Source organism: Polypterus senegalus, chromosome 14, assembly GCF_016835505.1.
Source record: "Polypterus senegalus isolate Bchr_013 chromosome 14, ASM1683550v1, whole genome shotgun sequence".
NCBI lineage: Eukaryota > Metazoa > Chordata > Cladistia > Polypteriformes > Polypteridae > Polypterus > Polypterus senegalus.
Genome location: NC_053167.1, coordinates 55,855,396 through 55,867,473, shown reverse-complemented (window position 1 = coordinate 55,867,473; position 12,078 = coordinate 55,855,396). Strand labels below are relative to the sequence as shown.

The 12,078-nt window shown below is 35.9% G+C and overlaps 1 protein-coding gene across 2 annotated transcripts in view; it reads left to right on the top strand.

The window, feature by feature from the left end:
- ndrg3b (ndrg family member 3b) overlaps positions 1-12,078 on the top strand; it is a 95,088-nt gene that overhangs the window by 41,139 nt on the left and 41,871 nt on the right. For both annotated transcript variants that reach the window (XM_039735333.1, XM_039735331.1), the window contains exon 3: positions 3,104-3,136. In XM_039735333.1, the coding sequence (XP_039591267.1) occupies positions 3,104-3,136 (33 nt within the window). The remainder of the gene's footprint in view (positions 1-3,103; positions 3,137-12,078) is intronic.

Here is a 12,078-nt window from a genome sequence, read left to right as displayed (position 1 = left end):
GTGCTTTGGTACTGACTTTATTTCAGGCTTTGTGTAACTATTTATAGACTTTCATATTATTTAAATAGTTACACAGTGAGCTTACCTTGACAGGGTGAATGTAGTGCCGATGACAGCTCTGGTAAAGGAAATGGCAAGGCAGCTGCATGCTTCGGAGGACTCGGTTCAACTCTGATTTACACCTTTGTTACTGAATGAAGTTCAGGACTGAGATTGGTACAGACTCCAGTTCAGCCACATAGTTTGGAATGTTGGTTGTAGTTGTCTGGACAGGCCATGTGCACCAGTAAAGCCTAGCAGAATGGGCAGTGCCCACTTTGTCCTACACTAGCCAGTGAATATCAAACAGCCACATTGCTACACTTTTTGTGGAAGTAAAGCCCTTATTGCATTTTTGATTTTCTCAGCACTTGTCCACATAATGCAAATGTGAGTGTTGGTAGCTAGAAGTATATTGAGTAACTGCAGCTGTAATATTCATTTTGCTAAGCAAATTTATTCACTAGACAAAATAGCAACTGAACTTGTGATCATGTCAGCATGTTCTCTTTGCTAGTCATTTAGTCAGCTTTTGATCACATTTTTTAAATTACAAGAAGGGGATTAAATGAGGATAACCTAAAATAACAAAAATGTGCATATTCCTAAAATACATAATTTCACCATATTACTTTGGATATGTGTGGTAGTGGCTCTAAGCACTGTGCTGCCAGATTTTTGCTGAACAGCAAAATAATGGCAAATCATTGAAGCATTTATCTTGTTATCTTTGAGTAGGATCCTCCTGTTGGCTTCTTATCCATAAAGTGAAACCCACTTCTGGCTGTTTGATGGCTTTTAATTTTTTTTATAATAAAGGCAGAAATGATGGTCCTCCTCAGGAAGTGCTTTCCCCTGGGTTATACTGCTGCCCTGCTTCCCATTCCTCACAGCTATCCTTGCAGCAGCAAGGTGAGTCATAATGCGTTTGTAGCCCAGGACACCAGCTGGCCACTACAGATGGGACCCAAGAAACATACCAGCGTGTATTTTTTAGAAAAAAAGAACAAAGTAAAAGAGTATTGATAATGATGTAGTGAGGTGTACTGCCAGTCAGTGCATGTGCCTTCTAAGGGTTTAGACCCTTTTCTAGCTGATTTTATAGCTCTCTGCCCTGACAATGATCAAGACAAATAATGGCTAGTCAGTTAGTAAGACAGCGACAGTGTGAGAATAGTAAATCAGGTAAAATAGCAGGCAAACTGATGGCTGACTTGTACATACATTTTAATATTACAACATTCAAGGAAAAATGGCAGTCTTCACATTTGGACTCACCCAGAAATGTGCGATCGTCATTGTATCAAGTCAGGGTCCTTCCAGTCAGTCTACTGTCTGTCTGTGGAGAGAGTGTCGACTTTGTCTAGAGGTTTACTTACTTCGGTAGCAACATTCATGTCTCTGGTGACTTTTCCTATGAAGTCTGTAGACAGGTTGGGAGTGTATGGAGGGTCATGAGGTCGCTGGAAAGGAGTGTATGGTGCTCCTGATATCTTTGCAAAAGGATTAATGTCCAAGTCTTTAGAGTCCTGGTGCTTCCTGTTTTGTTATATGGTTGCGAGACATGGACATTATCTAGTGACCTGAGACAAACGTTGGACTTATTCAGTACTATGGTTTAGTGGATAGTGCTTGGGTACCAGTGGTTCGACTTTGTGTCTAATGAACGGTTGCTCACAGAGTCCTAAATAAGGACCATTATACCTGCATTGTGAGGGAGTGTCAGTTATGGCACTATGGCCATGTGGCACAATTCTCTGAGGGTGATCCAGCTTGAGGCATCCTCGTTGAGGACCCAAGCGGCTAGACCAGGCCAAGGGGATGCCCACATAAGACCTGGCTGCGGCAGATAGATGGTCATATCCAGAGGGTCAGACTGTATTGTGTGTCTGCCTGGGGAGTTGCCAATTGGGATACCAAGCTGTTTTGTCATATGGTGGGTGTGGCAACACACTGTACCAGTGCATGCTCCCCAATCCCACCTGACTTGAGATGGAGCTATGGGTAATATTAGTATGCCTCATTTTTAATTTGTACTGAAATTAATACAGAAAGCAAAACGAGAATTTAGATGTTTCAACACCTGAAGTTTACATGGAGGTGTCATAAACTCAAAACCCTTATTGGTTCCTTTTCTTTTGTAGCAGTAAAAAGAGAGTGCATTTATTTTTATTACTGGCTATGTGGGGGGAAAAACAGTGACAGACCTGGAGATGGGAGGGAGGGAGGGAGGGTGTGACTGTCATTTTCCATTCTTCTTTGTTTACTTTCGTGCAGCTCAGCCTCTGCCTTTCTTTGGACAAGTGCCAACTTTGGAAAATGAAGTACAATGAAGATAAGTTAGTATGAGGGGAAAAATCATTCAAAGGATAATAGATATATCCCTCCTCATCCCATTATTCTGATTTGATGCTTTTACATGTTTATTCAGTTTTGACTACTTCTCATATGAATGTTATGCTTTTTATAACTTTGTTTTTCTCTTTAAGTATTTATTTAGCTCAACTGAATTTTTCATAAATTGTAGTTCAGAAAAAAAGACCAAAATAAAGAGTGTTATACTATGTTCCAGCTCCAATAAACACCTTTTTCCTTCTGTACATAAATACTAACTTGTATTCTAGCAGTGAAAATTGAACTTTTTCTGATGTAGTGTACCATAATATATGTTCTGTCATTTCACCTTAACATTATCTTTTCTAAATCAGAATGATCATTTCTTTGTATGCATCAGTAGAACACAGAAAACTCATTCTCTCCCAGTCTCAAAAGGTGTAGCTGAGCTACGTGGTCATGGCACGGTTGGCTTTTTATTAAAGCCAGTTGATAGATTTTTCAGTAGGCTGCTTCAGGTAAATGGTGCAAGTTTCTTAGGGACTCACGATTATATTATTGGAAAGCATTAACATTTTAGAGCTGGCCCTAGGCTGACTCCTGGTCAGATCAAAATAAAATTGTAAAAAGGTACTGTGCGGTTTTGGGACGGATATCAGACCGTTTTATTAGATAAATATTATTCATTTAATAGTAGTTAATCTTGTTTTTTTTTTTTTTTGTTCCACAGAATGCACGTAATTTCCAGGATTTTGACTGCCAGGTAAGACACCACTGACTTTTGGCAAGCAATTTTACTCAGTTCTTTTCCCTTTTTTGCCCTCCTTTTGAACTTTTTGAGAATGACCATTTTATGGAATTAGCTAACTATGATAAATATCAACTCAAATGTGTAACATTTGAGGGTGTACCTACACTAGGCACATTTGTTTCCTACTGTGCCCAAGCATGATTGTACCCATTCGCTACTCCCCTGCTGGCCTGAGCCCGGGAACACTTTTCTCATCACCATAGAGTCGCGGGGGAGCCAGTGATCATCACAGCAGCACAGAGTGTTAGGCAAGAAGCAACCTGCTGCTGCCAATAACATTGGGCAGGGGTGTGTGTGTGTGTGTAGGGAGAGGTGAAGGCGGCGGCATGTAGCTTACAATCAAGGGATAATAACTGAACAAAATGAATATATTTTAATTTAATTAGATTGAAGTTTAGTATACTTGGAACAGATGTTTTAACATGGCCAGAGTGGTAGAGCAGAACTAGAATTCCTGACACCTGCTGACAGGATCTGCATGAAGTTTACATGTTCTACCAATGCATGTCAGTTAATTGCATGCTATAGGCGTGCTTAACCTGTCCCTTCATGCGTGTCTCCAGTGTTACTGACAGCAAAAGGCAAGATCTTTGAATACTGGAAACGTGTTAGGAATACCTCTCAATTAACAACACACCTTTACTCTTTCATGTGCTGTCAAATAAATAACATCCATCCCCTTCTATTCCCAACCTGAATCCAGATCACACGGTTTCAAAATATGTATAGTTAATAACTAGATTAAAACTAAACAGATACTTAATTTATAGGTTTCTGTTAGTGGACTGCTTGCAGCACAACCTTTTCTGCTGTGCAGGGCACAATTTCACAGCCAAGGACAGGCATATTGTCCACCACTGTTGCATCTTGCCTTAGAACCAAATGGACCCTGAAAGAGTGAGTCAAGAATTATGGCTCTGTGCTGCCACTTTATGTTAAAACATCAGTACCAAAACTTACTAAACTTTTACTGTGATTAAAATGTATATCTATAACTTTTGATCAATTATGGTCCCTTTATTGCAACTATGTGCTTTCTTCACCTCCTACTGTATGTTCACACATTCTTGGATGTTATTGGCATCAACAGGTTGCTTCTTGCCGTACTCTCGTTACTGCTGTGATGATCACTGGCTCCGTGTAGTCCTAAACTGTTGTGGATTAAATTTACCCCATAGCACAAGCAGATTTAAAGTCTTATCTATAACTTTTCTTCAGTTCTTGTCGCTTGACTGCATGTATGCATAGCCTTTGCTAGCTGTCACTGGAAATCCGGAGCACATGCATGCACAATGATACTAACCAGACCAGGAAATATTTTTGAGAAATAACTCGATACATTCCTTATATAGATGTACATAATGCATGGGAACTACTGTAGACTCTCATATAGTCACTGGGTTTAGAAATGACACTAGTTTTAGACATAAAGGTCCATCTGTTTAGTTACATTCACCTTACAACAAGGATAGTCAGTAGTGTTTTCAATTTCATATTCTGTTATCTAAAATTTAAATACTTTACTGAAAGTAAATGTTTGGCAGTTAAGTTAATTAAAACCAGAAGAAGAAAATAAAGACGAATTTGTGGCTCAACTCCCCCGTGTACCCATTGTAAAACTTCCACGAGCTGATGGAGAACAGAACATTCTAGGTACACCTGTATTGGTCATTTTAAAGATTAATACTGATTTTAAGTTTTTAGTGGTTTTTGGCATGATCATTATTGCAATTTAATTTTACAAAAACCACTTTCATGTTTCTATCCATATTAAAGTTGGTTCCTTCGTGGGTCTCAACATAAGTAAAGCTAAATTGGTTCTTTTATAAAACTTGTTTAACTTTCTGTACTTGTTATCTGGGAATAGTGATGATGTGGCATGATTGAATACAGGTTAGCACTTTTAGTTTCTGCTTTACAAATTAGTTTCCTGCACTGGTCATTTTGTGGACTTCAAGTTAACTGGTGAGTTTACTTTTTTCATGTGTTTTTGTTGTAATTTCCTTTTAAAACTGTCTCTTAGGTCATAACATGGAGGTAATTTGATATGAAGTGACTGATCACATGAATTTTTAAATTTCAACTGACTAGCACTTTGTAATTCTAAAATGCTTTTATTACCAAAGGTGGCTGTAATGCGTTTTGTAATAAAGCTGTTTCCTTCTTTTCTCTGTAAAAATCAAAGTACTAACTTTAGAAGACCGTTGGTGTTTTGTATACTATATAAGAACAACTGCGGTAGGCTGGCGCCCTGCCCAGGGTTTGTTTCCTGCCTTGTGCCCTGTGTTGGCTGAGATTGGCTCCAGCAGACCCCCGTGACCCTGTAGTTAGGATAAAGCAGGTTGGATGATGGATGGATATAAGAAGAATATTTGTATATATCTCCACTCCTTTGTCTGTTCTAACTATTTGCATAACTCAAAGTAGATTCATCATAGAGCTGCAACACTCAATTTAGAAATTATTTTCAATATTTTTGTTAAATTACATTGCTACACAAACAGCATGTCCTTTTGTCATTGGAGTGGTGGTAGACACTATTTAAAAATAATAAATGCTACATTCATTCACAGTCGTACAGATGACTACAAATTTCCAAGTCAGATATTTTTCATAAGTGCCCTGTGAAGTTGGAGTGATGAGACACATACTTTGAAGAAAACAAAGGTAACCAAACTCTACAAATTGTTACATAACACTGACCTTTCATCCCAATTAAAAATAAATACATGGTCAGCCTGAAATGAAATTTTTGTGGTCAAATTGCATTTAGAGCAACCAGCACCATACACTTTTTTAATATATTTAATTTGCTCTTGATTTTCACAAGAAAATACATCTTCTTTTTAATTGCATTTTTTGTAGACCAAGTTTTAAAAAAATCAACGGTGTCCTTGCATTTTTCCCTTAAATCCAAACAGAAACACGTGGAGCACTGAAGTAGTAAGGTGAAATGTCAGTCTTTGCCTTCAGTTAAACTGAAAACACTGAAAAAATATTAAAAATAGGAGTGGCTGATATAAAAGGTTATAAATGAAAGATTGCCTTCAGTTTGCTCCTCAGGTTATGTCACATTGCAAGCAGAATGAGACTGCAATAAATAAAGCCAGTTAGCATGTCAGCAGCATTTTCTTAGCAAATTTGGCTGATATTTGTATTCAGGTTAAGACTGGGTTATAGATTGTTCAGTTTCTGTTTTACATTTGTCTCTAATGTAAAATTACCAGATTTCAAGCACACATTGAATAGTTTTAGTCTATGTCCTCTGCTAAAGGAACTTTAAACATCTTCACAATGGAAACATACAGTATTTAAGATGTTTCAGAGTGCTACATGGTGTTTATATTCTTATATAGGTTTTAAGTATTTTCTAGTTTGCATTTTTGCAATAACATATTTTGGAGACACAGAAGTACTAACCCTAGTTTGGTATTGTTCAGTTAAGTAAATGTTTAATGTAGACCACAACTTAAATTAATGGATTTAATTGTCAGAATAATTGGTAGATTGGTAATTGATAGCAATAGCTCTTATTCAAAATGTGAGCCTAGCTAAAAAATGTAAACACTTCTGTTTTTACATAATCTCCCCCTATAAATTTAGGAAAAGCTGTATATTACTGGCCAATATACTTCTTCATTCTTCTGTTTTGGCACTGCTGAATAGTGCTGTGGAGTTAGTGTTGGAAACAATTATTGGGTTACCAGAGCCAGTAAAATGTACCAACTCAGACTAAATGTAATTTGTAGTATAACATGTTAAAATTCCCAATTTTTATATGTACTAATTCAAATACACTTTTTTCGTATTGCCTTCTGCTAAAAATATAATCATTTTTTAAGATTGTAAGTTTTGCCTTTTATTTAATGCTAGCTGAATCCCATGGCTCCGCCCGCATAGTAGTGAAACAGGACAAACTTTAAAAATCAATAAAAAAAAATGTAATTTGTATTGAGAAGAATTTATATTGATAGCTTTTGTATCCGAGGTCTTCTTGATATACAATATTTTTGGTTTTGCTATTGGGGCGAAAATGTAGCTGTGAACTCTTTGCCAAAAATGTAAAAAGTTGGTAAGGTATCTCTGGCTAAGTGGAAGGTAGATACGCTGTCAGACGTTGTCACTGTATCTGATTGTGTTCAGCTCTGATGGGAGAACATCCCCCATGTGAGGAGAAGAACACGTGGCTGTGATATCTCTGCCAATGAGCAGTTACCCTCTAAAACACCTGTAGCTGTGGTCTCTTTCTCAAAAACATCAAACATTACTCTTTAACAATTTCTAGATGATAATGGCTGCTGAACAAATGGGTATCACTAGCTAAGCGGAGGCAAGGTACGCTCCACCACGTGGCACGAGGTAGAGCGACTTCAACGGAGGCTGGCGTGTGAGTGAGGATGGCCCCGCCCAGCTTCCTACTCATGAGGTCTCACCTACCCCTCCCCTCAGCCTGTCTCTTGTATTTGTGCAAATAAATGATGCCACAACCGAACTATAATACTTGATGAGAGAAGTCGCAAAATCAACAGGAATGTTCAAGCAAATTATAGACAAAAACCTGATCTAAATCCATTGAGAAGTTCTCTCATGAAAAGCAGAAAGACAAACATGGAATATATATATATATATATATATATATATATATATATATATATATATATATATAGTAACTTTAATATATAAAAGCCACAACTGCACTGAAACTCTGAACTGGTTAGGGTCCTAAATATAGCCTGAATATTGACATTAGCAATTATAAAATGCTTTGTATCTTGTATTTTGTGTCTTTGAGTCAACATAGTAAATACACCCAGAGACTTTTGTATTTTTGATAAAAATTATTTTTATTTATTTATTTATTTATTTTTAATCTAGATGCAGTTAAATTAATTAAAAAAAATATAGCCAATGTATTACTAGTGTCTATAATGGCCATTACTGCTTGAAATGACTGATTTTTAATTTTTTTACTCGCATATGGCTACAAAGTGCTATTTTTAGCAGCAGTGCCTTCAGTGTCATAATGGACAACTCTCTTCACTTATCATTGGTTAGTCATGTGTTAATGCTAGTTGGTTATTAGAGAAACCTTTTCTAACTGCCACACTGAAACTGTGATTCTGTTCACTTGTGTTGTAAGGTACAGGCATTCCTAATTTTCTGCTCTAGGTCCAAAAATGGCCTAGTCTATTTTTTTTGTACATTTTATAGAGAGCCACATCCTTATCCCATTCCAGTTCAATATTAAACCCAAGGTCCCCAAAATACAGCTAATGTATGCTAGACCTGTTAAGAATTATTGTGTTTTTTTTTTTTTTTTGAGCTATCATTCATAATTTGATTCAAACCTGCAACTTCAATAAATTTTACCAAAACACAAAACATACAGTGCAAAAACCTCAAGTAAGCTTCTTTCACGTTGTCATTATGGGGTGTTGTGTGTAGAATTCTGAGTAAAAAAAATGAATTTAATCCATTTTGGAATAAGGCTGTAACATAACAAAATGTGGGAAAAGTGATGCGCTGTGAATACTTTCCAGATGGACTGTAAACTGTAAATGTGAATTGTATGTTCAGACATTAACAAGATGAGCTGAGTCTTGCTGGAACAGCTAAGCAGTTTGACTTATGCATTTGTATTATTTTGCCTCTTACTCTTGTGGTATGCTATTAGGTTTTCATTTTTGTTTTGGGTTCACAGCCTAGCTAATGATCCCTTACAAAGTGTGTTTTTTAAATCCAAAAAATGTGACATTTACTGCAGTTGCTCAATGTTGGGACACACAATTCAATTAGATTCAAACGAGAGTTAAATGTGTCTTGTTTGGAGCTCTTTAACATTTTAAGTTTTTAGAGCTTAAAGGGTATGAAAACATGTATATAAGCAGCGCTTTATTCCAGTTTTTACTTTTAAAAATATAATAATGTACATGTATATTTTGAATACAGAGGAGACTGAATACTTTTGCAAGGCAGTGTACAGTATCTACAGTATGTATGTAAAGGTAACTTTACTACCATTGACTTAAAATAGAGACAACCACACACATTTGAGGTTTTTTTTTCTCTTTGTTTCCCAATAAAAAGTAGCAACTAACTGGAATCCTGACACCACACAAGGTCTCTTTTATAGGCAAAGGGAAAAATAAAATGTAATGCAGCACCAACACTGAAACCTCTCAACTAGCACTATGTGACTTTGTGTGGATGACATTGCTAAATTGATTTATCCAAGATGAGCTCATTTTATACACAGGCATAAACAGTGTATGGTGTAGCTGGAAGAAAACAGTCACTTGCACACATGTCTGCTTTTAAAGGCCAGGCAGTTTCAAGGTGAATAAGAGGAGGCCTTCTAATTTTGTTTTCTGTGATTCAGGAACAACTAAAAGACTTAATTATCCTAGAAAGTACATAGCTTGATTTTGAATTTAGATTATTAAATTACATATTTTTCTGTGTAGTTTAGAAGATATTTCAGCTGTTTAAATTACTTATGGAGGCTCTTTTATTAAGTTTGTGGCAATGCAATGTTTCGTCTACATGGTTTGCTATTTAAAACAGCAATAGTTTATTTTTTGGTTTTTATGCATATTATTAAAATGTAAAAAGTGATTTCACCACTGGTTTAACCAAAGCTGAAGTAATAATGTCAAAATGAATGTTTTTTTACCCTTAACTTTCCAAATATGAAATAATTAAAATACAATAATATGTGGGACAGCATGAAGTCGTAATAGTTAGCTCTGCTCTTGTTCAAATTCTGTGCATGTTTGCCCTCTGCAGAGTTTACACATCTTCCCTGCTAGTTTTCCCTTCTGTATCATTAAAGACATGCATGTTAGGGTATTACACGTTGGTGTGTGGTTGTGTGAAAAGTGGGCCTCTCAGTGGACTGATTGTACCCAGTGCTGATGGAATATGATACATTTACAAATATTTAAAATGTGTTATTTGTATGCACGTATTTTAGCTGTAAATTTGCTACACCGCTCGCTCTGTGAAAACCACTGGAAAATTATGGGGGACTTCATTGTATAATTTATATATTTGTTTATATGTATAAAAAAGTGTTTGTGTATAATGTTTTTGCAGCTCTAGGGAAATACTGATTTGTTAATCCTACCTTGATATATGCAGCAGCAGGGATGGAAAACTAATGAGATATGACCTTTACTTGTTCTGTCTGCTCAAGCTGTTATACCTTCCAGATTTTCAACATTTCTGCCAAGTCACTACATGTAGCTGTGTTGGCACAAGTAGCTTTTATTAATCCAGGAATTAATTGGTTCCAAGAATATCCAAGATCCTCTTGTGCAAAATTTAAGGATGAGAACGTGTAGGACATTCTGTAAAAGGGTTGAGTAAAAAGCCACTTCATTTTCTTTCCTATTCTAAAATGCTTTACAATGCATTATAAATGTGTTTTAAACACCGGGAGGTTGCTTAGTCATCTCTCATGGTAAAATTAGTTTGGAAAATGGTGATGCTTACACAGTCATAACATTAACCTTTGATAGAGCTAAAATGGATAAAACTTAGTCAATCTAGGCATTTTGTCCTTTGTTCAAGACAGTTTTTATGTTGTTTTAGATATATCAGGGGTTATCTGTTACACTTCCATCTTTATGGTTGCAGGCCTGTTAAAGGCTTTAACTGTTTTCCACTTTTACCTTGTACAGTATTTTTAGGAAAACTGATATAAACAAAAGAAGTCTGTGAATATGATGTCATAATGGCACCTTGGGTAAAGATGGTGACTTGAACTGATTAACGAGTATTTTTTTTTAAACCCTCCCCATTAATGTTTACATTTTTCTGTTTCTTGGGGAAATGTTCTTCCATGTTGGTAGAACAAGATGTACACAAATGCATTGACTAAACTGTATTGTAGTTACTACAATTCAGTTTAATATTATTTTCACCTTTTAGCCTCTATCAATTGGAGCATTTTTTCATTTAATGTATACTTAATTGATGTAATAGATGAGATTACACAACAAATAACTTGTTTTCACTGCTGTGAAAAACTGCATAAGCATATATGGAATATTTAAATTATTTAAATTGTTGTGCATTTAGTGTAAAATCACTAGACTGTTACAGTGATTTGTGGAATAAAACAGCATACCTACTGCAAGTCTAAATCTTGGCACAGTTTTAGAGACTTCATTTTAAAATTTAACATAACCAAAGAATCAATTCATTTCTGAAATATGATGTTCACTGTTTTTTATCCAGTATTTCTTCCCAGAACTTAATAGACAGGGATGAAACCCAAATCATAAGATGATTTTAGTGATATCTGTGACTGGGAAGGCTTCTTGTATTTTCAGAATATGGATTGTAGCACAGAAGCTGTATGCTTTTGCAAGTTTTTGCCTGAAGAGGGAGACAAAGCAATTTTTTTGTGTTTGTCTTTAATTGAAATGCCATTTGGAAAGAAAGTGGTTTGTAATACTTAAATTGTAACATCTTGATTAACCTAAATACAGTATGTGAATCCTTGTGTAACTTCAACGATAGTATTGTTGATTGTTCTTAATACAACAGCTTAGTGTGTAGCACTGCCTCATATTTCGTTGTTTACCATTTACTGTCTATAATTACAATGCAATTGGATAGAAAAATCTTCAGAACTAATTGGGCTTCCATAGTTTGTGGGATGAGAGATAAAAGCACCCAGGTTAAATAAGAAAGTGTGTCTGTCAACACCATTAATTACAGTAACGAGTTTTTTTTTTTTTTTTTTGCCTCATAACTGTTTCTCAGCGATTTATGGTTTGAAAACTTTGGCACACCAGTAGACTGTTCAAGTAACGGGTTCATTTTATTAACGGGGAGGTGCCGTCTCCCTTTGCAGAAACATTTCAGATTCATCTTTGTCTTTAAAC